This window comes from Montipora capricornis, chromosome 6 (genome assembly GCF_036669925.1).
Source record: "Montipora capricornis isolate CH-2021 chromosome 6, ASM3666992v2, whole genome shotgun sequence".
In the NCBI taxonomy this organism is placed as follows: domain Eukaryota; kingdom Metazoa; phylum Cnidaria; class Anthozoa; order Scleractinia; family Acroporidae; genus Montipora; species Montipora capricornis.
The window spans coordinates 56,644,739-56,672,238 of NC_090888.1; the positions used below are offsets into that span (position 1 = coordinate 56,644,739).

The following is a 27,500-nucleotide window of genomic DNA, read 5'->3' on the forward strand; positions in this document are numbered from 1 at the left end:
CACGACACGACAGAACATTCAACAACAACTGTTAAGAATCCCAACTGGCCGGAGGGAAACCAGTTGGCTATTTACAAGTGCAGCTGAGAAGTTGAACCAGGGACTACTAGGAACAAATTCAACCAGTGGTCAGAATGTGTCTTGAATCTGGGATCCCCGGATCTCAAGGCAAGTGCCCTAACCACTGGGCTGCACTGCCTTGTCACTGTGATAAAAAAATTGACAATGTTACATCTCTTTTCTATCTTTTATTTTTGTGTTAAAAATATATTGGTACAATCCTCAAAACAGATTTGAAGGAGGAACATGTTCATAGCTGTGTGAAAGGAATGCTTGTTACAATGGAACCCAGTTTTCGCACAGTCAAATATGCTATGATACTTTGATATTGAACAAGCCTGTAAATGAACTGCGAAAATGAGTCTTTTTTCAGTTCGGTTGTCTAGAAAAAAGCAAAATGGTGGTTGCGAGGGAAATTCTTGAAATTTTCTCAATTGCATTTGATCTGGTTGCAAAGCATTTACTAATTTACTAATTAGGTGACCAGCAAACACCAAATTATCAGATAACAGTTTCTAATAGCTTTTATTATAAACTCATTTGTGAACCAAAAAAATTAACATTTTTACAAGCCTCCTTTGAGTTTTAATGAGAAACAGGTCTTTAGAAGGGGGACAAAAGAAAAAAAACATGGTTGCCAAAAAAAAAAAACAAAGCTGGTTACCCAAAGGGCAAATGAGTCAGAACGTTAGTGTCAAACACTGTGTTTCAAATATTCTTATACTTGATGAATATAAATACCAATACTTTTGTAGTGCTGAAGTGCAAAAGAGCATACTATCAGGCGTGCAAAGTCAGAGACCAGGCAGAGAGGCTTTACAAGGAAGCATCTGTAGAGGGAAGCACCATCAATGAGGAGCAAGTGAAAAAACTTAAAGACAAGTCTGATAAAGCTGGAAATGATGCTCAGGTTATGAAAGACAAGTACCAAGAAAGTTTGAGAGATATAGGAACTTACAACCCAAAGTATGAAGAGGATATGCGTCATGTATTCAAAAAGTGCCAAGAATCTGAAGAGGAACGGAAAACGTTTTTCAGGGGTACATTACTGAACTACTGTCAGCAGATGTCATTGGTGCCACACTTCAGCAGGTAAGTAAAAGTCAGCATTTACAATAAATAATCAATCATATCTTAACAGAGGTACATTGTATCTGGTTTTTAAGGCTTCATCTGTTGTTGTGAGATTGGAGGTCATGAGCATGGACTGTGGACTCAGAGAAAAGTGTTGTCTGTTTTCGATTGGAAAAAGGTTGTCTTGAGGTTTGATGGTTATTTTCTTGTGTCCCTCAGGATAAGTGTTATATTGTAACAGGGCCAATGTAACACCTCAAAGATAGCCCATTCGGCTTCGCCTCTTGGGCTATTGACCTTTAGCCCTTGCGGGCTATGGGTCTAATTGTTAAGTATTCACAAAGGCAGTATGGGACAGTATTCAAAATCAAATGAAAATCAATAAGCTGTTAAATACTAGGTAATGCTACAAACAAGGTAAACAGTTCTTAATAATAATAAATGCAACCAAATAATTATGATAGTACCGGGTAATATTTTTATCATCATTTCAATTATTTAAGAATTCAATTTCATTGTATGGATGTGTGTTTGTTCTTGCATCAATTTGTGCAACTTTTTTTTATTTATTTGTATTTTGTAGGATATCTGGTATCTACAGTGATCTCAAAGCTGTTTTTGAAGCAGCTGATGTTCCTGCAGATATTTCATGGTGGGCCATCAACTATGGTACTGAAATGCCTCTAACATGGCCAAAATTTGAGGTACAGCTGTAAGGACTGCAGAAACGATTAATTAACAATTATTTGCCGAAGGTGAAGTGATTATCGGTGAATATTCACCGAGACGAAGTCTCTGTGAATATTCACCGATAATCACTGAGCCTGAGGCGAATAATAATTGTTTTAGTATAAATAGACAGGTGATTATTTCCAAAAAGATAAGAAAAAAAACATTTCAATGTGAAAATCATCTTCACTTACAGTGGCAAAACGACTACTGGCAGCCATTTTGTCCGTCAAGGTGATTATCGGCTGATAATCCGAGATAGCGAGCCAATGAGAGCGCGCGATTTTGTATAATCACCTGTGTATTTATACTTATTTGTGTTAATCTCTTGGTACTTGCAATAAATAATTACTGAAATTTTCCTACAGGTCATGACAAGTAAACAAGACACCTGGGGCCAGTTCCTGAAACTGTGTAGTAACTCTATTCCAGGGATAAATGTGCCTTAATCCAGGAATACCTTTATCCCCTGAATAAATTCTGTTCTGTTAGAATAGCAGATTTATCTCTGGAATAACTAACTTACAACTGATGATGTATATCAAGTATAATTTATTCCTCCATCTAGGAACCAGCCCGTGTGTTAGTAGTGAAATGAAGGTTGGAAGTTTAATCACAGTTGGTTGAGCAACTTGAAGGGGCTATATGTCATGCAAATATCATGTAATTTTCATGACACCCAAAATGCCCAAAAAGTAGAATTGTATATTGTGATAACCACTTAAAACCGTTGAACAACATAAAAGAAATACAAGCATGGATGTACAAAAATCGACAAAATTGGAAGGGATTGCATTTGAAAAATGGCGGCCCAATGTTTTTCAACTTTGCAGCAAATTGCCTGGGTAAAGGCCATTTTTGCTCAGAATCATCTTGTTTGTGATGTAACGGTAATTTATCAGTAAAGAAATGAATTCCACATCCCATTTTCGAACGTTAAACTCGTGATAAACTACAGATTTCCCCTAAACACCCTAAAATAACGTGATGCAGCCACTTTAAGCAGTTGCACAACTACATCTAACTTCGATGACCTTTCCAACCTTCATCTCATTGTATAGACCACTTTTATAAATGGCGACCAACTTTACATTCTTTTGTATTTATGTTAATTAGACCTACTGCCCTCGTTTTAAAACAAATATTCTTTTGAAATTTGCTCGTCGTAGCGAGGTTAGTAGGGCTTATTAGCATTAAAACAAAAGAGTAATTTATTTGGCAGCCATTATGAAAGAGGTCTATTCCACAATTCAAATAATATAAGACTTCTTACATTTCAAAAATAATTTCATGCACCTCGTACGGGAACCTGAACTCCCAATGGGCTTAAAGCGAACCTCCACTCCGACTCATAAATAATTTTAAACCGAACAAAATAATGTTTGCTTTAGGAAAGTGTTTCTATCGAAAAAAGTGAATTTTAGAAATCACTTATTTTCACTTTCAAATTTCCCGGGTGCCGTCACCTTGAATAATTATGATGTGTCGTGGTTGCCCCCAACACGCACGTCACAATTGTTCAAGATGGCAGCGCCCGGGGAATTTGAAAACCAAAAAGAGCGTTTTTGAAATTCATTTATTTCAAATACAAACACGTTCATTGGAAAAATTGGGAACAATGTTTATTGCCAACGAGCGAACCGAGCCAAAAGGCAAGGATCGCGAGGCGGCAGCATTATAGAGCCGCGCGCGAAGGGATCGAGCTGCAGGCGAAAAAGTAGACCTTTTTCGCTTGTACATTTTGTTTTCCCAATACAGATCATGTGATAATACTCAGGAGATTTGGTCCTTTGCTTCGTTCATTAAAAAGAGTGCATGCAGACATATTCATGCTTGCATGCACTCTTTTTAATGAGCAAAACAAAGGACCAATCCTACTGAGTATTATCACATGATTTGTATTGGGAAAACAAAATGTACTAGCAGAAAAAGTCTATTGTCGAGTGATCCAGAGAAAAAAGTAATGTAATGTAACAATAGAAAAAAATAAGCCAATCACATCGTGGAAATTTGCTTGTGACGTAAGTGTAATGTGAAGCATAGATTCCCTGGAGATTTTAGTAGGGACCAATGAAAGCTCGTGTTTTGATGTGTGATGTCATTAGACAAACTTACATGACGCGCGCGACTGTTGATGATCTTGTGTTCGGAGGTGACTGAAAACACATTTTTTTCCCATTTCCCCGACAATTGTGTTGTGTACACTTGCTCTGAGTGTTCTTTAATATTTATGTTCTATATTGACTGAACGAGCTCAAAACTAAACCGGCCGCTGTTGTCAATTTTTTCGGACGTTGGTTCGCGAGTAGAGCAGTTTGTTTGTCGTCTTGTAACTATTGAGTTGTGAACAATTTAATTTAATTTTCAAAGGAAATATGTTGTGTGCAAAGTACACAATTCAACGATCAATTTGACGTGTAATTCATGGCTGTATCTTGCAAAACAAAAATTCTACAAGTGAAACAACTTTCATGTGCAAAAGCGGCTGGTATTTTTTGCAGGTCACAGGTCATTGTAGTACAAAAACAGAAAGTATCCTAAACATTCATAAAAGCTAACCTTAGGCCTATTTTTTTTAGGCCTAAGGTTAGCTTTTATGAATGTTTAGGATATTTTCTGTATTGGTAAAACAATGACCTGTGACCTGTAAAAAATACCAGCCGGTGCGAAAAAGTTTGATTCCCCATTACATGTTTCACACTGAAAAGTCCGAAAACGCTTTGGCAATTTTTTACCCAGCCTGATTTTGTTCATATTCCTGTTAAAATTACGGCCGTTCAAAAATTACAGCAGTACTTTCCATATTTTTGCAAAACACGTATACATTTAAATTGTTGGAGATACAAAGTGTGCAATTTGTATCGGTTATTGACCAAGCGTGAGGTCAAGATGGCTGGATATTGGCCAAGTTCTTTTTTTGCGTTTTTATGGACCGAGACGAAGTCGAGGTCAATAAACACGCAAAAAAAGAACGAGGCCAATGTCCAGCCATCTTGACCGAACAAGCTTGGTCAATAAAGGATTTATTATATGGGTTCTCCTTCGGCTTCGGGGAAATTTCTCTTGCGGGACACAGCACGTAATCCCGAGCGGGCAAGATAGCTCCATCTTGCCCACTCGGGTAGCCAATCACAGCGCAGGATTTGGTTCATCTTGCCCGCTCACGGAGCTAGCCGTATAATAACTATTGTTATTGTATTATTGTTAACTAGATAAGTTGAGCTGCAGTACTTGCGAATAAAAAAATTACAACTACTGTTGGGTATTTTAAAACTCTGATACAAATCTGCAAACTATGTATTATATTGACTGCATCGTTGGCACTTAGCGATAGCTATTTCTAGTTGTAAACGTTATGTTCTGTGGTTTAAAGTTATTTTCTTGTTTTAGTGAAGGTTCCCTTTCATAAAGCTCAGTTGGCAAATTAAAGCAAGCGCTGCACAATCGCATGGTCTGGATTTTCGGGCTTCCTTTGTAGCTGCTTATGGCAGCTTTTACGCGAACGCGGTTTCATTTGTAACCGCATCGATTTCGATGCGTTTACACCGAGACCTGTTATAGAAACCGCTACCAAACTTTTTGTGGAGTGTTTTCAAAACGATGCAGTTTCATCTGTCGTGTAAACAGCGAAACCGCATCGATTTAAATACTGTTACCATTGTGGCGCGAAATTTGCATTGTTCATTTCAAAATAGTGAATCTAGCACGTAGCGCAGCTCTCGCTTATACCATCACGACTTGGATTTTCTGGCGAAAACGGTTCCGTGTAAACACTTTCAAACCGCATCGATTTTGACTCGGTTTTGTAGGCATGAAACCGTGTCGATGTGAAACCGCGTTCGTGTAAACGCTGCCTAGGCGTCCCAACTAACTACGATGATTTTTCCAACCTTCATTTCATTCTATTCCAGAGTAATATTTATTTAAATATATGAAACTTCATATGTTCTTTAAAACACCTGAGTAAGTTTGGAGTACACTCGCAGACTTGGAAGAAAAGTACAAAAATATAAAGACTATAGCACAAAGGAAGCTAAATTTCGACACATCAATAGGTTTAACAACATTCAAACAAAGTGCCTGAATACACATTAATTCGTTCTTTGTTTTTTGTCGTTCACATCAAAGAACCCCTTTGTCTTCGGGAACAAGGCATGGAGGAAAAAACACCAAGACCCCTAACATTCTTCTTGAGGTTGACTACTTCGTGAATTTTGTGCTTATTGCATCCATAGGAATACTCAGGACAATTGGAACAACCACAACAACAACAGACAGGTGTCACTCAAGAAAACTCGTCTCAGTCGGACCCAGGTTCTCCTGTTGATAAAAAGAGCTCTGTTTGTGCGACATTATAAACTACTTTTGATTTTAAAAGAAGTGAAGTTACTGAACGATCGCTTGGGCGCTCACGGCTTACAGCCCCCTTTTTTAAAGCCAAGCCAAGTATAGTGCGTGGATGGGACTGAAACAGTCAAGTGAAGAATTTGTTGTGTTTCCTTTTAATGCTGTATTAGCAAGATAAGTTTTTTGCTGTACTTTGTATTCACTTATTCTGTTTATACATGTATATTAGTTTGCGTATTTCATTGCTCTGATATTTCTCTGCGTGTACGCTCAAAAAAATCGCAGTTTTGATGAAATAGCCCTCTCGATGAGGAATATTATTTTATTGTCAACGATAAAAACGGAAAAATTGTACCAAAACTCATCCTGCTAGCAGAGCCTTTCTTTTGCTTGCTCGATTTTGGCGTTCTCGAAAAAGGCTCTGCATGAATCGAGTAAGATCTTTGTTGAATATGCGCTGCATGTTGCCAGGATACAGTCTCGAACCCAAGCCTAATATGCCAGATCTCGCCGCCATCTTGGTTTTTCATGGTACAGCGGGCTCAATTATAACCATCGGTTTTGTCACTAAACGGACGCTCGCACTGGAAAAACCGGTTTGACGAGAGAAAACAGGATTGACTAGTCCAGAAGTTCGGGCTCCGGCGGCTTCAAAGAGTTGACGCGATTCGGGCAGAGCCTCCTTTTCTCCTCCTCAGTAAAGAAAAAGACAAAAGGAGGCTCTACTCGCAGGGTGACCACAACTTAACGTAAGGTAAAAAAAAAACATACTGTACATAAGTTGTAACAGTTGTTCGTACTACTTAAGATAATAAACCATACTCATCTTGTTCGTAGTAACACCTACATGTACATAATTTATTCCACGTCCTCCCTTTCTGTTTTCTAGCAAAGTCAATTTTCTCCCTCGTGGAAAAAAGATAGATGTAGCTGCTTCAGAAGCGACTGTGGGGAGTCCATTATCCGGGAGTACTTTGCATATGAAGGGGCAGGGATGCTTTTCGGAAAGTTTGAATTAAACCCCTGAAGGAGACCAATCTGGGCGTGGCCACGGCTTTTTTTGACCCCTAAATAGACCATATTAAAACCATTTATTATTTATTTTCATATTTCTTTTTGTGCAACCCTAAACGAGACCTTCACTACTACATGTGATGGAGCCAAAGACACCATAAGCGAGAATAAAATCCGAAATTTACCCCCTTCCACCCGGAGCGAGGCGACGAGCATCCCAGCCCCTTTCATATGCGAGTACTTCTCCCCTCGGGATCTGTTGTGAATATTAGCTATATTGTAATGTGAGAACTTTTATGTAATTTGAAATAAACACTGTGCATCTGTTTTACTTGTATAGTTTCCTTTCAAATGTTTCAAACTTTTTAAATAATTGAATGTACATTAGACTTTGATCAGTTCTCTTTGCAAGGCTGAACAAGTACTGAGGGCCTCCCAGGAAGAGAAAGAGGGGGGGGGGGGGGGGTCCTTGCTCCTTTGTTCCCTTTAAATTCCCTTGTTCCCGAAAATTCTTTCCAAACGTGTGTCTAAAATGGTTTATGTTCCCTAGGATATTTTGTCTTTGTTCTCCAGTGTTCCCGAGTTCAAATTAGCCATGTTCCCTGGTTCCCCAAAAACTCGAGAGACCCTCAGTACTGTAGGTTTTCGACGGGAATTAGATGTAAAATAGAAGCCGGACGAAACGAATTAAATGGAATTCAAATCACAACATGTATATTCTCGATAATTACCAAGTTTAGAATCATTATAACTTTCTAAGAATTTGTAATCAAATTCGGACCAAATTTTGACAACTCTAAATCAGAAGGTAATCGCTAGTTGTTGTCCTTCAGTAGCATTTGGAGTAATGATTGCAAGTTCGAATGAGGCCTAACACTACTGTGAAGTTTTGTACCCAATTATTCCATCAGGGATCAACCCTAGTATTGGAATTGGGCCCACACAGGGACAGAGAAAAACTCTGACCAGGGTGGGATTTGAACCCACGACCTTCGGATTAGATCACCGCTGCTCTACCGACTGAGCTACAAGGCCAGAACGGGAGCTGGTCGTGGGTATGTGAGATGTTATTCACAAGGACAAATTCGGCTCGGCCCGAAGCCTAATTTTAGGTAATCGCTAGTTGTTGTCCTTCAGTAGCATTTGGAGTAATGATTAAATCAGGAAATCAGAAGCACTAAATCAGAAACAAACGACATTGAAGCGTGTAACTTGCAACTCTTTTCCTTGAAACAAAGCTGGGGATTTTAGAAGGTCGATGCTGCACGCGCGGGAGAATGCACAATCTACGTTACACGCTAACCTCAATGCAAGCTGGCGTTATTCTATGGCGTGCCCAGTCAGTTTTTGTACTGATTCTCTTGTTTGTTTCATGGGCTCTGAAAACAAACGCTCAAGGACAGTAATCAATTAGCACTTACTATACGATACTTTCCGATCTAGGCTGATAAGATTTTTATTTTTTCTAACTTTTTGACGGAATTCTTGCAATAATCTGAACAATCTCGGGCTGTAATCGCGGCAAGATTCTTGAGCAATTTCTAGAGAATAGAAAGGATAAAAAACGGAGGTAAGGCAAATGAAAGAAAGGGGATCCATCGGAACATGTTTTATTAACGTAATTATGAAGGCAAGTATCCTTATAGTTAATGAAAAAATGCAAAGTAGCAAGTGATGAAATCAACGGCTCATGACGCTAAGTTTCCGCCCGCTTCCGAAAGATATCAGATCATGATGGCAGGATTTGCTGAATTGGGCCCGGTCATGCACTAGGAACAAAAGATAGAAGAAATCTCGTTCAAAGGTTTTCTCTTCTTACCGTTTCTGTTCCGCTTCGATGAACTGGGCTTGACGTCATTTTTACTATGCCAAGAATTCTTGATCCCGGAATATCATATCGCTGCTTCCACCGAAAATGAGTATACTGTATAATGATACGGTGCGGCTCTTTGGGCGGTCATTTTAGTTTCTCAGTTGGCTGTGCTAGCTATTGTAGGTTCCACTTTTGTTTCGAAACGTTTCCCAACGCAAGCAATGAGTTGCTAAGTAAGCTGTAGGTTCAACTATCTCAACATTTGTCAATATTTTACGTTACTTCACTTTACCTTGGAAGCAAACAGTCCGTTGTTTTCCCTGCCAGGTCATACACACGCACTTTCGCTCCTATTCATTTCAAATTTTTACGTGCCTTTCTGTGGTTCAATTCAACAACCAGACGAAGCTTTGGTCATCGTGATGTAACGATGAATTTTTTTTTTTTTTGGAACGCCAGCTTGCGTAGCGGGCGGTATTGTAGGCGCGCGGAATAATTTTTTGGCGGCGGAGCCAATATCTTCCTCCCCATTCTGCACGCGGCTTCGCCGCCAGAAGTTTATTCCGTGCGCCCGCAGTACCGCCACAAAACTTTATCCCGCGCGCCTACAATACCATTTTGAGTGGAAAACATAAAGACAAGACCAGAGCAGACACTCATCATAGCGACCCGACACCGGATATTTTCCTCCGTAAATGGTGCAGGAATTTGCATACCATCATTCTGTATGCAGCGTATGTGGATGAAATGACGGACGTGTGAGATAACTCCGGTAAGAGACAATTGTTCCTATGCCAAATGAAAGGCGCCGTCATGGTAATGTATGCCGTATTTTTGTCCTCCCTCCCCTATTCCCACTCCTCGTTTATCCCAACCCATTTGGTTGCAATTGATTCTCTTCCCAAACTTCTGTTGCTTCAACAATTCAAGATGACGAACAAACATTTCGCGAAGAAGAGTATGAGCCCTCGTCCGCTAAAATACGTCTCCACGACAGCATACCTCTCTAATCTTTATCGTTAGCTACATACGACAGAAAAATGGATCGCGCATCAACAGGGGAGCACAATTGGAACAATTCAGCTTGGGGCTGCATTTGGACTCAAAGGCACCTTCTAGCTGGGTATAATAGAGTGGGTGCTTTTGTCCACGGCAATGGAGACTCAGCTGTTGGAAATGAATGCGCGTAACTCGGTATTAGCCACTGGTAGGTTGAAAAAGCAAAAATGAAAGTAGAAAAAAGTAAACAGAATTCGAAAAATTAGTTTCCCTTTTGATTAAGTTATCGATTTTGAAAATCTTCAGCCCAACTTGACTGTTTCAATTGACAATGCCAATCCAAATCACAGATCACCCAGGCTCACTGTGTCACACATGAGTGAATATAGAGAATATATGGGGCGAAGACGCGAAGTTTAGGTCTAGAAATTTGCGACAAAATGAAAATAAAAATCGTTGAAACTTACCATGTGGCGAGTTGTTGCTGTCGTTATATGTACATTAAGTTTCGGGAAAAATAGTCGCCTTCACCTTTCCTTCATAGTGTAGAAGCAAGGTAGGAGGCTGACGACAGCATCGGGGCTCCGATCGACCCTCAACCAGCACGATTTTTGAGGCGGAAGTCGAATCCAGTCGCTAAATAAACACGCCAGGCTTGTGGAACATGAATTTCTCTAAACCCTGAGCACTGAAGCATCTCCAGCTAGCAACGCGAAGCCAGCAGGCTCCGTAGAACTTGTACGTTAGGATCACAACTGGTTCAATTCATAAATGGCACTCTCGGGGCGCCTGGTGACGAGTATAATAAGTCCCCGTGGAGGGAAGGTGTAGTCGGACGTTGAGTTTTATCTTTGAGCAATCTGGGACTCCCCTCCCTCCCCGGGGACTTATTATACTCGTCTGTCATTTAGGTATTAAAAGGGCCTTTCGTTATTTTCCAATGGACGGTATACGAAAGGGGTACCATTTGTCAATGGAAGGTATACGAAAGGGGTAACTTTTTCTGCCAAAAATGGTATATCAAAGGGTAAGGGGTCGGACCTCGGGGTGGGGCGGGGCCTCCCCGTATTGAATTTTGTTTAGTACCCCCTTCTCCTCCCCCCCGGGCGGTTAATGTACAAGTTCTACGGAGCCTGCTGACATCGCTTTGCTAGCTGGAGATGCTTCAGTGGATTCAGGTTTTAGAGAAATTCATGTTCCACAAGCCTGGCGTGTTTATTTAGCAACTGGATTCTATTTTCGCCCAAAACCTCGTGCAGGTTGGGGGTCGATCGGAGCCATCAGCCTCCTCCGTTGCCACTACACTATGAAGGAAAGGTGAAGGCGATGATTTTTCCAGAAACTTCGTGTACATATAAGGACAGTATTTTCTAGCTAATTTTCAGACCTAAACTTCGCGTCCTCGCCCCATATCTTCTCTATATTTACTTATGTTATGAAACAAGTACGTGACACAAAGAGTGAGCCTGGGCAGGAGCTCATCAAGAGGAGCCTCTCTCTGCCATACTTGGCCTCGGAGTCAACCCTTTCCCGAGTAGATTTATTTATAGAACACCTCCCTTGAAAGATTCAGCACGCTCACTGTTGTAAAAAGTCAATCTCCCTTGGGAGATTCAGCACGCCCACTGTTGTAAAAGCCAATCAAAACAAAGCTATCTTAGCGTCAAGGGAATTCTGATAATTTTCGCGGGAGAAACCTGTTCCTAAAAATATATTTACTCGGGAAAGGGTTGACTCAAGGAATTAGGGGAGATAGAGGCTCCTCTTGATGAGCTCCTGGCCTGGGTTACCTGGGTCTAGATTTGATACTTTTTTTGGTAAATTAAAATAATTTGTACAACCGCCCGGAATAACTTTTGGTACCTTAAAGGGTTGTTTTGAAAATTTGCGACGAGCACATCCGCTATATTTACAAAGAATTCAATTACTTATTCGATATTTTATTGAACGGAATTGGTTGTTTTTGTATCCTGTTTGAATTTAAAGGTTCACTGACGTCAACCTTAGCCTGCGTGAGCATCCGGTTTTTTCGTCTCTAGTTTCACCCGCCCAGAGAAACCGTCTGCGAAATCGAGCCGAAAAAAAAATTATGTGACGTCAAAGCTTTTGTGTTGTTGTTGGCCAATAGAATCCACTGGTAGATTATGATACTCCCGTACACGATGCACAGTGCGAGACGCGGGAACCGGCGATAAAGCATGGTTTTCACGAACGTCGACATAAGCATCAAAATCAATCACGGTTACAGCCATTTTGTTCAAATGCTCAGACTCGGGGAATCTGGAACGAGTTCTTTAATTGGCCAGAAGCAACAAATTTCCTTTTGCTTATTCTCTATTTTCGAATTCCCCATAATACACTTTGTTTGCCCCCCAAGTTTTGCATAAACTATTGTTTTCAAATGCTCTTGGGGACACTGCATATTTCCACGGGCATATGAAAACAATGGTTTATGCAAAATTTGGGGGGCAAACGAAGTGTATTATGGGGAATTCGAAAATAGAGAATGCTGCGTTTCGTTATCACGCAATGCAAGCGAACGCAAGCATAAGTGAAAGCACAAGGAAAAGGAAAAATTTTGATCCTTGTGGTTGTGCTTATGCTTGCGTCAACCCCGTTTTCACGGTGAAATTAGGGAGTTTAAGATCTGCAACGCGACGGTATCGAAAACGTCATTTAAAATTGCAAGTTCAGGTTTATTTATCTTTTTCGTCGTTATGTCGGCTTTTCTAACTTCTAAAAACTAGTGTAACTTTCCAGGAATTGAATTAGGAGGTGCGGTATATTATTGAATCTACGACAGAAAATTCAAATTCGCTGCCTTTTGTTCACGTTCACCGTAAAACTTGAGAATTGGTCATTTCACGTCGTAGATTTGCCGAAAACGTGAAAGAAATGGACAAAAATGAAAAATGCACGTGCTGAGCGTGCAAAGCTATCGTTTTTGCTCATTAAATATGCAACATTTGTGACGTTCTCGTTGCCGTCGCGTCGTAGATCTTAAACTCCCTAATATTAGCGCTCTTGTGCTTGCGCTTGTGCTTGCATCGCTAGTGAAAACCAGGTTTAACTTTAGAGCAACAACATATGATACGTTTGCTTTGTTTTGGAATTTCATTAACAATGTGGGAACCATCCTATCCTCCGGAGGGTGTTCTTCACTTGTTAATACGGCAAAAAAGTGAAGTGCTTGCGGTTTCACTCACTTCAGCTGGGAAAATCGAATGTTCTCGCTGGCTAATATTTCGTTTAGTTTAAATAGGGTTATTTTTAATTCTGGGGGAAAATAAAAAACGAAAAAACGTGCAGCTTTTAGAGTTTGGTTTTCGCGTCTGCACGAGTTCTGGTCTCGATGTCCGCGAACCCCATTCATTAGGGAACTTAAGCAACGACGGCGGCGACGGCACCGAGAACGTCATCTCAAAATATAAATTCGCGTCATTGTAATCACTTTGTAAACATGTCAACCCTTTTAATAAGACAAGGTTGTGGAAGTTCCTCAAAAATGACATTGGTCGGAACGGCGCTTAATTTAGGGGAGAAAATGAAACTTTAGCGTCAAGTGCTGACGATCGCCTTAAAACCTCAAATTTGACTATTTCACGTTGTTGTTTTGCTGACGACTGCAAAGAAATGGACAAAAGTGAAAAACGCATGTGCAGGGCGTGCAAAGCTATTGTTTTTGCCCACTAAATATGCAAATTCGTGTCGTTCTCGTCGCCGTCGCCGTTGTCGTTGCTTAAGCTGCCTAGTAGGGAGCTTACGAAACGAGGACGACGACAGCTACGAGGACTTCATTTAAAAATACAAATTCGCGTTATTCATATCGCTACGAAACTATTTCATGTCGCTTCGTGTTAAAAATGTGTAGTAACTGTCGAGGAATTAAACTGGAATGAGTGGGCTGGAAGAGTAGAGAGAGAACTGAAAATTCATCGTCATGTGCTAACGTCGTCCACAGAACCTTGAATTTGGTCATTTCACGTCGTCATTTAGGAGATGACGCCAAAGAAATGTACCAAAATGTAAAACGCACGTGCAGAGCGTGCAGGGCCATTGTTTTTGCTCACTAAACCTATTGTTTTGTAGCGTCGTCGATGCAGTCGGCGTCGTCGTTTCGTAAGCTCCCTATTGCATTGACTGCGACGGCCACAAAGGATACCAGTGACACTAATTATTCGAAGTGCTCATAATGGTGTAAACACTACATGCCAACGTGCAAACACGCATAATTGCCAACGAGTCAGGCCTTCTGAAGACAGAAGGCCTGGCGAGGCGGCAGCTTATAGAGCCGCGAGAAGATTTTTAGGCGGACGAAATCTCAGAAGCGCTTCAAATTTAATTGTAATGTAGACCAAAAGCTGTAATGTAGACCAAAGCGATGAAATGTTGACCGTAGCGATAACCAATGAGAGTGCCGCACGAGTACGCCGCGTGATGTTTGCAGCCGCCAGATCACGCAAGCTTGGCTCGTTGGCACTTTAGCGACAGCTATAACTAGTTTTAATAACAATCACAGACAACACGTGCCTTGGAAATTTGCCGATGCTGAATAAATGTCCTTTTTCGACTTATCTGAAATTTTCATCACTGTGATACTGCGCTTATTCCGAGGGATGTTAAGCGGCTGGCTTGGTCTTTCATCAGGTTAACCAGCGGCGATACAACGATGACAATATTCTTTTCACGAGTTGGTTCCACATAATAATACACAAAATATTACGGACGTTCCGAAACCAGTTGGAAGATTCACGAAAACATCTCTCTTTGATTCAACAACAAATCGCAAGGCTTCCTCTTGATGCTTGTTGAGTCTTTCAAACCCTAAAACATCTCATACTTTCCTCAACGCATTTCCTCCTTATTTTCCAACGCATTTGCGTGAAATACACGCAGAAACTCGCGCGCGTTACTTCTTCGAATATGCAAAGCGAATTGTGATTGGTCACTAATTAGCACCAGACGTGCCGTCACGGATATTTTTTCTTGGCTCGGTTTTGCAGACTGTTTTTCTCGGCAGGTGAAACAGTTGTTTAGCCTGCGTAGCTGGCGGTATTGTTGGCTAGCCTGCAGAACAGGTGTTTTTCGGAAGGCGGACGCTTGCTCAATGTTCAACGTTCTTAATGAGCCTCCATTTTGAAAGCACAGAGTCGGTAGAGGATTGAAACGAGAGGCGGAGGAAGGAGCCACTACCAATACATACTGCCCTCTTCTCACTCAAGCCTCTGTTAGTCTCACTATCCAAGATGTTGGCCAAAACAAAAATACGCCTGCTTTGCAGGCTATATTGTTGGCGCAAGAGGCAAATGGATGAGCGACGAAGCCGTGCGGAGAATGGGGAGGAGAGGTGTTTCACATCGTTTGTGTTTGCCATTGACCCTATATGTGGCTACATCTTGACCACGACTCTACCTGAACAGATTTTGGGTAACAATGAACATTTTAAAACAATGGTTAAAGATAATAAACAATATTACACAATATTATACCGCATTCACACCAAAGCTTAATCACGTTTCAGGGCTTGAAATTGCGACTCACTCTGGTAGCTAGAACACGACTCAACTTTCTTTTCCCACTAAAATGATGTCTAAATACTACAAGAAAATCGGTTTCACACACCGTTAATTAATAGCACAAAATGTACTTCGATACTTCGATCACCGCGTTTAATAGGCGCCATATTGTTTCAGCGGCTTCATGGTATCGTGGGTGCACTTAAATTGCCTGTTGCGTGAGTTTTTGCGGCCGGAAGACGAAGATTCAGCAAGAAGGTTAATTGAAAAATCCATCGTTAGTTCCTCCTCGGAACTAGCTTGACATTGGTAATATATTGATAATCAACCTGGACATCGCATAATGAGTTTGAATGTTGTATGGAACTTTCAAAAAGCAGCCTGTACCCTTGTCGTAAAGTGGGTTGGAGAACTTGTTCCCTCTGTTAGAAAGCGGACCTGCAAAATTTACTACACAAGGTAATTAATAAATGGAGGTATATATCGGTAGAAAAGTACTTTAAGAAACCAAGTTCCTCTGATTCTAGAGGCTACTGAAACCGTACGAGCCGCTCCTTTTATCCCGGTAGGAGACTGGTACGAGCATTGTGGTTGTTTGGGGACCTAGGCCAAGCAATAGACCATTTTACAGTTCTAGCTAAGTTACCTGGCCTACGAATGGAAGCGAGGCTGCCCGTGACCCTGTTTTGATACAAACCTCCGTGCTTTTGTAATGTTAATACGGACTTATTAGAATTACAACAACACAATTTGCATGATAAAAGCAGTCGGGGCTGTATCAATGTAAGGTCACCGGCAGCCTCGCAGCCATTCATAGGCTAGGTCGCAGAGCAAACAACTGTAAAATGGCCTATTGTAGTGCGATAAAGGTAAGTTGCTTGCCACGCAAGCTGTATTTGTAGGAGAATAAAGAACTACGTTTTGAAGGGGTGAAAAAAAAAAGATAAAGGCCCCACGTTTGCCTTGGTTTGGAAAACACGGACTTAAAACATATCAAACATTGTGTGCTTCGCTCCATTTCAAATAACCGTTAAAAACAGTGGCTTTAGAGGTCTTTCTCGTGCTGTTTCTTTCTTGCCATTTAATTATGACTTTCCTTACGCAGAGTAACATTTAAAATCATGTTCTTATGTAAGTCATATCATTAAATAAGTTGGCGACCAAAATTTATGATCTGGCGACCAAAATTTTCCCATCATGCATTAGACGTCGCCAGCTGGCTCCTGAGCCCTGCGTTTAAAAGCTGTTTAGTTAAACATGGTTTAAAATTATTTTCTTCATACAAGTTACTACCTGACATAATGTAGACTCCAAACATGGAGACACGCATTAGAACTTACATGAACCCTACGTAAAATTCAGTCTTTCAGCCTTCCGTTGCTCATTTTTATTTTGTTAAACCTGGTTTAATTAAACGTGAATCTGGTATTAGATAACGCTGAGCAACGCTATTTTGTTCAGAGATGAATACACGCGGTTTCTAAATTATTCATCCATGGTTTTCATAGGCTCGACAATTCACAGAGCCGCCCACATTCCCTTTGCCTACCTTGATAGCAATTGCCTTCTCTTCCCAATCTTTCTTTGCTTCGAAGACTCAAGATGGGCAGTGAAAACTTAAGTTACTGACCTTACGCTCGCTAAATATTCCTGCCACTCCTGTTAACATGCAGAGAGATCAAAGATCGCGTATCCCGTTATTGCAAACATCTCACAGCAGACTTCATCTCTCGTTTTAGAACTTAATCCAGCGATAACTGTGGATTTCATGCAAGAAATGAAGTGAAATCCAAACGACTGCATGGAGTTTGCAAAAACAGCAAAACTCCGCAACTTCGGAACTCCAAGGCTCTGATCTCCATACTTGAAGAGTACTGCAATACATTCGACCTATGATAGCTTAGTTTAAGAGCGCCACGCAACGTAATTCTAATAGACCATATTCGTATTCTCAGTATTGGACTGGAACTACTAGCTTGCAATGGAGGGAAAATTTGTTTAAATGCAAATACTTTTAATATTTTCCCTCGCATTAGCCTCCATTGCAAGCTAGTTCATTTCAATACTGAGAATACGAATATCGTCAATTAAGGTCATGATTTCGCAACATTGGTACATTTTCCTCGCAATGGTTCTTTGCTATTGCACATGGCAGTGAATACGTTTGGACATTATTGGGAACGTGATATTTTCTCTCGATACTTAAGCGCCTCGTTTATGTGTTATCTTTCTGAAAATCGCAAATTGAATTTTGCAATGTTTCCCTAGACGATTAAATCTTCTAAAGATACACATTTCACCTATTCCCATGGCACCATTTACTGCGTGGAATGCTTTGATACTGAGCAACGAGTTTTTCTGTCAAAAACCAGATTCGGGTCGGCTTTTACGCACAATCAATGCTTCCGAGATGTCGATTCACAGAAAGATGAGAGGCCAGTACCATGGTAGTGTCTTTCACTGAAGTGTATGTATGCTTATCATAATAGAATCAAACCAGACACTAATCAATTAAATTGCCAATTCAGTTTGCATGCATTCATGCACTGACCTTGAACCCAAAAACCGTGCATAAATTTGGTGCACGCGACCAGTGAAGTTGATTCTTTTCTTCGAATCGGTTTCCTCTAAATCGAACCACTGCAGTTTTTTTAATGAGTAATGATTAAAAGAAATTAGGATTCCTTCCAGCATGGCTCCATTTATTTAGTTGATCATATACGTTAGTTACCACCGATTGATCGACTAAGAGACCACCACCTCGAGTTCCTGTTGCAAGTTCTAAGAATCCAAGGAGGAGAAGGTGTTTCAAAGAGGAAAATACAGGTTTTTGGTTCCACATCATTTGGAAAAAACGTTTGGAAACTGGCTCGCTTCATCTTCCCTGTATAGGAAGGTCTTCCATTAAGTGCCTTCTTAATGGGGATAGGGAATTCTTTGAAGTTTTTACGCCTCCGTGATCTTTCATATCATATCATATCTTTACTGACCCTTAGATTTTAGAGCTTGATGTAGCTAGTATCTCCGAGCAGTTACCCTCCCAACCATGATACACCACAGAGGACCGACCACAACACCGGGAACTACATGCCCTACCCTTTTCTAATAGTGTGTGGGTTCTTTTACGTCCCACAGAGTTATGAACATTGAAGGGTTGTGAGACGGGGTCTACTGTACGGTTTATCGTTCTTATCCGAGAAGACTAGGGAGTCTAACCATTTGCAGATGTAATAACAGAGGCAGCACTTTCTCCTCAGTTATTTTAAGACCCTGAGTGTTGGTCCGGCCGGAGTCGAACTCACGACCTCCCCGCGCATGGCAGCCCGGTGCTCAACCTGACTGATCCACCGGTGCTCTCGTTGTATTTTCTCCAGCTGCTTCTTTGCTTTGCCAACTGTTGACTTCCCAGTGAAAACTGATAAATCTGGCAAATAACAGGGTTTTCATGTAATAGACAAGCGAGTCTGTAGCCTGGGGGTTACGTAATTTGCCCCCCTCGCTGGGCACGTATTTCTCGCCATAAAAAAGCCGTTTTCAGTCTTGAGGAGGGTTAGCTATGTTTTTAACAATGCCGGAGGGCGACAGGCTAAAAAGGCTTTGCAAAAAAAAATTACCAGTAGAAACAGAGGTCGGCTTTCGTCTCGATGACTAAGACCAGCTGTTTAAATAGTAAATAGACGTTTGTTTGAATATTCATATCACTGCGAACACTTGCGATGCTACAACTTGCTGTCGTAAGCGGGAACCATTTTCCGCAGCTAACACAAACATGCAATTGGAGTCTCTTCACAAGCGTACAAAACAAAACCATTAACTATATTCGCATTACCGTTCTTTGATACAGTCTAAAATGTCTTTTATTTAGATAGTTTCAATTCATCATATAAGATATAAAATATAGGCAGTATTTGGAAACATTTACCCCAAGTGGTATGGGCTGTTTAGCAAATGTCGTGAACTGAATAGTACAATTCCATCATAAAGAATATTCTCTCAATTTTGCACAATTCTCTTCAAAGTCTTTATTCAAAACTACAGTTACTAACTAACTAAGGTTCAAATTATGAGCTACAGTTTCTCAGTGGCAAAATAGAAAATTCTCGCTTCAGACAAGTTAAGATCAAATTCCCATCGCTCCGTCTATAGTAGAGCAGATGGTAACAGAATGATATAATTTCTTTAGCGTAAAATACCCAGGGATATGTGAACGGAAGGTTATTTCAGTCTCGGCCAAATTCATTCAATTTGGACTAAGCGCGCATCTTTTGGTCGCCTCTTGAAACAACACGTGTTTAGCTATTATAATAAAAATTGCGTCCATTGTTTTGGAAATGTAAGCATCGATATTTGCACATCAGTGCTGTGCATTGTGTGTTTGGATAGAGACTTTGAAACTGGCTGCGATTAAGACTTGAGAAGCCAACACTATCAGCCACTATAAATTTGGGACATAAAAATATCAACGCCAAATACATTTCATAGGAAATAGCCGCTATAAATCTCTCGATTTTCTTAAATATATACCGTTCATCAATTTTAAAATTTATAAGACAAAGTGTTTCTTTTGTAAACACCTACAACGGGTTTGTCAGTTGTGTCTCAAAAAATACTCCGACTCAGGGCATTTAATAGGATAATTTTGGTTTTAATTTTGGTTTTAATTTTGGAACATTTGAGGAACCTGTACGGAACCTAAGTACTTGCATATTCGACTATTAAATCTAAAAAGAGCTCTTTAATAATAAAATTTGCATTGCATTTTGGTTAATTGGTAAAAGGTCGATAAAAATCTTTTAAGACCAATAAACGACGAACAGAGCGTCGGGGATGAATAAAATATTTTTCAGGCTAATATAGGGGCACTGAATCCCACCTATTGCGGGTATGGACAGAACCTTTGCAGCAGTAAGATAATTTCTTTAAACCACCTGTTAAGTATATCTTTGACTGAAAGTGGGTCTCTGAAAAATATTTTTAACACCATATAAAAATGGTTAATTTACTATAAGCCCTGTTTTGCCAGTTTACGAACACATGACTGGTTGTCATAGCGGAGACAAACCACATTTTCTACAAAAGAATAACAAAATCCTGCTATAAAATTGTTCAAACAAAGGGAACCTCGCTCAAGTCCTTGTCAATACAGAAATGCAAATCGATTCACGCCAATTTCAAAACTTGTAAGATATTCGCTGCTTTTGAGTTTCGCACAGAGCGAACAATACAGCCTAAAATCAACTGAGATGATCTTGGGAAAACGTGAGTTTCAAAAAGGCTTAATACGCTTAGTAAGAGCTTTGTTTCATTTAAATAAATTCAAAACGTACCTATGGTAATCAGGAGATACGTTGCAATCATAAACTTTCATTCATTGAGAGTTTTTTTTTTGTAGCGAAACAGATTAGCGAATGCATCTTCATTCAAAACGAACAAAAACCTGAAACTGCGAGGCCTTACCAACTTGAGAGCAAGCCAGCAAATGACTGGTTGAGAAAAGTGATTCATTTCTGCATGTAAACTTAATCGGCTTCCGTTTTGACATCAAGATTGAAGGACTAAAGTTGGCATAAAAGGTCCTAAAGCAACGCTAAATCATTGACTTATTTGTAGCGATCGTAGAACCGTTATAGTTTCGCTTGCCGTTGGCCTCAGGCACGGGCTTGACTGCCACAGCGATTCCACCAAATGCTGATACCGACTCGTTGCGGTTGAAGTGGGCACACGTGGCCTCAAATTGTACGCGACCACACCAAACACAACAACGTACAAGTTTTCTGATCCGTAAGGCTGTTCTCGAGTTAACAACTGCCAAAGGCATATTCCCAAGGAATATATGTCTGCCTTTGGAGACGGCGTTTCCCCTTTGAGAAGCTCGGGTGCCCGATAGGCAAACGTGCCTGTCAGATATGAATAAGTTGGGCTCGCAGGTAGATTTTCACCACCATCATCGACAACTTGGCTACAGCCAAAGTCTCCCAATTTGCAAATATCTCTAGAGTCCACCAAAATGTTCGCTGGTTTTACATCTAAATGGGCAATATCCCGCGCATGTATAAACTCCAACGCCATCGTCAGATGGGAGGCAAATTTGATTCTACGTTCCTCCTCAATAATTTCTTTTTCGTTGTCCAGAATATTCCGTAATGTTCTTGGGCCAGCAAATTCCATAATAATCATTCTCTCGGGCAGAGGTCGCTCCAAGCTGGAAGCAGCAAGAGTACACACAATGTGAGGATGACAAAACGAGGTTATTGAAGTTTCCGCTTGAAAGCTCTGCAGCACCGCTCTCGGATTTTTCGAGTTCGTGTTCATTTTCTTCACCGCAACTTTACGTCCGCGAAATTTGCCTTCGTATACAGTACCAAAGCCTCCGCTTCCGAGAGGCTTCAAGACTTGTACAAGGGCTGTTTCGTCGTCGGAGAGGATCTCGATCTCTTGAACAAAGGCCTTGCATTGAAGGGCCATTGTCTCCGTTGGTTCTTTGGACCGACTGCGAATTAACGATAACATTTGGTTAAAGGGGAAATTCGCCTGGGCCCAAGAGCGCCGTGTTGGGGTTCAAGTTGAAATGCCTAATAACGCAAGCTATCTGTAAGAAGGCCAGCTTCGTTTTTGAGTCTTTCGAGGGAAGTCCAGCTTCGTGACTCCGAGGGGGCCTCCAGATGAAGTCGCCAGCAACTTCTTTGGAAATGCAAGGCTCTGTCCTATTGAACTGATGTAAAACAGGAAAACAGCTGGTCAGCGAGACTGACTTTTAAAGCACTGACCAATCAAATCGCGTCTTGGATGTGTTTACCTTTGCAACCTGTCAGTAGGCGTGACTTCGATTCGAGTCTTTTATTTCACGCTTTCAACGCGTGCAAGCTCGCTTGACTTTTTCTCGTAATGTATGCTACAAACTTTGAATGCGGAAAAGGAAGTTTACGTTGTCTGATCGACTTGCGGTTAGGGGATCATTATTTTCCAATATGAAAGGCCTTATGCAAATTTCAGGTTTGGCACCGGCATGAACTAATGCGAATTAGGTCATAATCGTGGTAAGTGTGAATAATTCAGGATTTTGTTCAGTAATTATTCCCCTCGTCAATCAAATGGGCTTTTTGAAAAGGCCTTAACTAAGCATTAAGATTGATCTACATGAGCGCTTTGAATATCTACGAAGGACTTGGAGTTGAGTTCAACTCCGTGCTTCAAGAAACTTAAATAAATATTGCATTGCTGCTTCACAGAGTTGTCCATTTGTTTACTGTAAGCCTGTCGAAAAGCATCATGAGAGTCACCAGAAGAGAACCTCAGTCAATGTTATTCAACAAGTTGTCCGCTTATATGTTCGCTCATACGTAGAATCGTCCACTTTCATTTTGATGAATCGTTTTTTAACCTTTGGTTCGCAAAGGACTCACTTATAATCTATTGTAATGAGCGCGATTCTTTCGAAATGCTTCGACTTTAGTAGAATTGCGAGAGCAGACAGCTTCAGTTGAAACACCAGCAAAATAACCCGTTTGTTCCATCGGTTGCTAGCCTACATTGGCAAATCACTGGTGATTTACCGCTTAGCTACTTCCTTTGTCTTCCTTTCAAAACGAAAGGCTTTAAAAAGTCTTTGATGCAGGCAGCGCTCTCTTTGCCAGCTAGCTAACTAGCTATAAATGGTTTGGCTCAAATTAAACTGGAAAAAAAAACAGAGTTATTCGTACCTGCCTGTTGATTTTGACTCGATTCAAGGGTGTGGTTGAGCCCAAAAGAGATGTTTCAGATGTTAGCTTCTATGTTAGCATAGTATTTCAAGACAAGTAACCCCAAATATATTCAATAAAAAGCTTCCTCTTTTCATTAAAAAAAAAGCAGCTGTCCATATGGTTTTTTGTGTCACGGTTTTGTTGATGAATTCAGTGCTAAGCCGTTAATGAGTGAATGAACAGGATGTTTGAAAGCTTCAGGCATTGAAAGCGTAGGCTCAAGAGTACACGATTTAGAGTGTGTAATTGAAACTTTTTTCTTATGGATTGTAAATTGCATCCGTAACACAGATTATTTGACTAAAACATGTTAAGCTCTTCGTTGGGCAAAATTAAACTTTTCGTGTGACAACTCATCATACTTTTTTACAAGTTTTACAATCGTGTCCACTTATCGGTTAAACTACTTGACTTCTATCATGTTAAGGTACGCTCGAAGCAAGGAAAAAAAGGAAAAAGTGGTTGACCTTTTCATTGATATGTCACTAATTGCACATTGTTAACAAATTATAAGTATAGAAACTGCTTCTAGATCATTGCTTAGGCAATTAATCCTTAAGTTCATGAATTGCTTCTTTGCGTGTATGTTATAGAATAGGGAACGTCGTTCAAACAGGTGGAAAAATGCTTCCTTCTTTGACAACGACACCTATTGTGTGCTCTGCTTCATGAATTTAGGATTTGCCTAGACAACGAAGAAAATTATCACAACTCAAATTCGTCAAAACAGTCTCAACACCCAAAAAATTGAATGTTATTATTCTACAATTTACTAATTTATTTTGCGGAAGTTGCAAGTAAGCTACAGTAGTTTGGGTGCGAAACGGTTTTTGTTAAAAACCTTTCCCCCGCACATTTAAGCTGTCAGCGGTAGAGAAGCATGTCGACTCTGCGTGTATAAAGGAGCTTTGTCACTTTCCATGTAACTAACTGAATGACGTTTGTTGAAAGTAACCCTGCTAAGGTAAAAATGGCACAGCACCAATATCGAGTAGCTTCATATGCATCCAGAATGCACCTACTCCTCCCTCGTGACAAGCACCAGGGAGACCAAAAAGCCCAAAGCCCTTTATTTAAAGCCACCCGAAGTTTTATGGCGGTGCTCATAAGGTAAGAAATTCAAATATCACTGAAAGGACCCGTATTTTTCAGTGTGGCAATGGTACCTTACTCGCTGATTCTGGGCTACCGACAGTACAATCCTGACGATAGAAGAAAAAATGTTCATTCCACCGGTTCTGGATTCATAACCTTTCAAATAAACGGAATAAAAACTCAGAACGTAGTATAAAACTATAAAAAATTTAACTCAAATAAAAAACAATTCGGTGGAATCGCTCAAGCTTCACCAATTCATGACTAAACCACTCTCAAGGAGGTTGAGCGATTCAACGGAGATATTTCAATTGCGTGGATTTCATTAAAGATTTTTCAATTTTATTACATTCCGAATTTTTAGCCAGTTTATGAAAAAGAAAAAATCCTAATCGTGGTCGGAGCAGAATTGAAACTCGAAGAATCCGACCTACCAACCAATGAACCACTCTGCCTCCTGCAACACGCCAGAATCAACTGCATCACTCCGCAATCTGGTAATAATCCCTGGGATTATTAAGCCAGATATCCGACTTAAAGCGGTTGCTTGTTGTACGCTTAATTAATTCAAAGGACTCTGTTCACGACCTATTTAGCGCACGTTCTGTCGAGTTAAGAGGCAGCTATTTGTTTATACAGCCATTTTAAGACATGCAGACAACAAATTCGAGTTTCTTGGTTACGAGTACGATAGACAACGAGGCACCCAGCATTACTGACGCTTAAAAAAAGGACCTGAATATGCGTAGTGCACCTTTATGTAGCAATCCACAGAGCATACTACCCACTAGTTCCACTGGCCAATAGGAGAAAAAGGAAAGTGTGAAGGAGAGACCATTTCCTGTTTTTTTTCCTGACTCAAAAAAAGGTCTTCTATATTGGTACCTTTAACTTCAGAGTTCCGCTGTAGTGGGCTCTGGATTTCAACCCCGGTAATTTTTCAGTTATCAAGATTGCGTGTGCCAAGCCGTCCACCTATTATTATTTTCTCCCAGTGTTTTGGAACAAAAACAATTAATTGGTTTGTTCAGGCTCCTTTAGACATTTAACGTGATATTTGACACGCCATCGTCTTGAGTTTGCACAAAACTTGACACTTTTTTTCTCGAAACAAGGATGTTATACTTATTTGAAGAGATAAACTATTGATTTATTTCCCAAAGTGACATCAGAATGCTACTAATTCTAGCAAGAAAACAACGCACGGTTTTCTCCAAGACTATTTTACTTTTTAATTAATCTCATTTTTCATGTTTCGAAGGAAAGATTTTTCGTGTCTAGACAAGCTTTTATGTTCGCTTATCAAACTGGAGCTCTGATACTGACGCGCTATTATAAAAAAATGTGATGGATGTACAGCAAAACTTGACTGAAGCGCGGAAGCACTTAGCCAAGACTTTGGTGGGGCCTTGATTGTCTTCATTGATGCCACGTGCCGCATCAGATCTTGCCCTTTTCAAGTTAGACTAAGAGACAAATTTGCTATAGGCTACTTGTTTCCTTTAAATTCCGGCCTTTTTTTTAACTTATCCGACCGAAATTACTAAAACAATTAAGCAATTAAGGAGGGATTGCAGAATACCCCTTTCTATGGAATTGATCGTTCGGAATTTTGGATTTAGTCCCGGCCAAGACTGGGACTCGTTTCCTTAAAGCTGAGAATGCTTTAAATCTTTAAATAACTGAATATTGATCACTTTAAAGAAAAAACATCTTCCTTTTTCAATTTTCCTCTAGCAGGTGCGTTTCTGAGTGAAGATGAAGCTATAAAGCGTGAGCATTTTAAAATAAAGAAAAGTGTACAGTTCTTGTCCTCTTGCCCAGACACTTTAAAGAAACATGGAGCTAGCCGTGGCTTTGTCGTTTGGTATGTAAACCTTACAATGTAGGAAGTTTTCAAGTTAAATTCGATTAGTATCGGTGAGAGGACGTAGTTGTTTAATCGAGAACTGGGATTTTTGGCTTTTTCATCGTAGGTGTCACCAACAGAGTTGAACTACAAGACGTCAATAAACCTTTTGCAGGCATTGAATTAATGGCGATAAATTTATTCCGACTTGTACGTGCTAAACTGCGACCCATTCGAAACAATTAAAAGCACCAACATTGCTGATTATTACGCTATTGACATAGAGGATAAATTTATAGTTTCTAATCATTCCCTTGGTTTACTTAGCGCTATCCTAGCGCTATCCTAGCCCATAATGATTACAAGACCGGATGAACGTCGAAATATCATGGCATTAAGGAAAATAGCCGATAAAAGGATGGTAATGGTTTTCGGAGACATCCTTGCTTGTATTTATATTTGACTAGTATCGCCCCAATACTACAGCAAATGGCTGTTAAAAGAAGTTTCTTTTCGTAAAAATGACCCAAAATCAAACTGCTCCGGTCGAAGCAAATATACGAATAAATGAATACGAATAGATGTTGGCGACAGGAAGCTAAATTTAAAAACCCGTTTTATGTCTGAAACAGAAGTTTATGAGAAATTTAGTGATGTTAAAAATATGTGCGCTCATTTATGTCAGGGGGGCCAGAGCGGACGAGAAGAGGGGTTATATCATTATTATTACTTAGATTTTTTATTTCTAACAATTCGGATATGGGAGCCTCCCTGCAAAAACTATAAATTTTATTTTTCTTCAGGAAATAAGACTAAAAAACTATTTGCCGTTGAAAAGTTTTCATTCTTTTTCCTGTTCAACTCAGTTCCGCGTTTCGTTCTCTTCAGCCACTGTCAAAGCTTTTCTGATGCTATTTTTGGCCGCGACGAACTGACTTCGTTTCGAGAAGATGAATTTCTATTCGTGGACTGATTAAAATCCTTATTACCGCAGACTACCGGTTCGCCAAAGATGAGGAAATAATTCACGGGCATGTTGGCGCAGTCGATCAGCTCTGCGACTGATCAAATTCGCCGAAGTAAAATGCTCTCTTTTAAATAAATAAATAAATAAATAAATAATTTCAAACCTGAAGTTAATGTGGAGGATAGTGAAAATTTATACCTCAGTCTGTGATCCTCGAAAGCCCTGCAGAGGTATTTTAACAAACGTTGAGATGAAATGCGTCACACAGAGACAATTCCCTAACATAATAATATGC

The 27,500-nt window shown here is 40.3% G+C and overlaps 2 protein-coding genes across 4 annotated transcripts in view; one reads left to right on the forward strand and one right to left on the reverse strand.

Moving 5' to 3' along the window:
- The window catches only part of LOC138052576 (protein kinase C and casein kinase substrate in neurons protein 2-like), a 10,318-nt gene extending 2,770 nt beyond the window's left edge, over positions 1 to 7,548 (forward strand). The window contains exons 3-5 of the mRNA XM_068899109.1: positions 816 to 1,152; positions 1,718 to 1,838; positions 6,099 to 7,548. Coding sequence (XP_068755210.1) covers positions 816 to 1,152; positions 1,718 to 1,838; positions 6,099 to 6,221 — 581 coding nt within the window. The 3' untranslated portion in view covers positions 6,222 to 7,548. The remainder of the gene's footprint in view (positions 1 to 815; positions 1,153 to 1,717; positions 1,839 to 6,098) is intronic.
- Positions 7,549 to 19,388: 11,840 nt separating this feature from the next.
- The window catches only part of LOC138052577 (serine/threonine-protein kinase mos-like), a 12,996-nt gene continuing 4,884 nt past the window's right edge, over positions 19,389 to 27,500 (reverse strand). Inside the window, exons 2-3 of one of the 3 annotated variants that reach the window (XM_068899110.1) lie at positions 27,369 to 27,427; positions 19,389 to 22,264 (exon numbers count right to left, since the gene is read on the reverse strand). In XM_068899110.1, coding sequence (XP_068755211.1) covers positions 21,145 to 22,062 — 918 coding nt within the window. In that variant the 5' untranslated portion in view covers positions 22,063 to 22,264; positions 27,369 to 27,427 and the 3' untranslated portion in view covers positions 19,389 to 21,144. Of the gene's footprint in view, positions 22,265 to 23,252; positions 23,268 to 27,368; positions 27,428 to 27,500 lie in introns of those variants that run through there. The other 2 variants (XM_068899113.1, XM_068899112.1) reach the window with 2 other exon arrangements.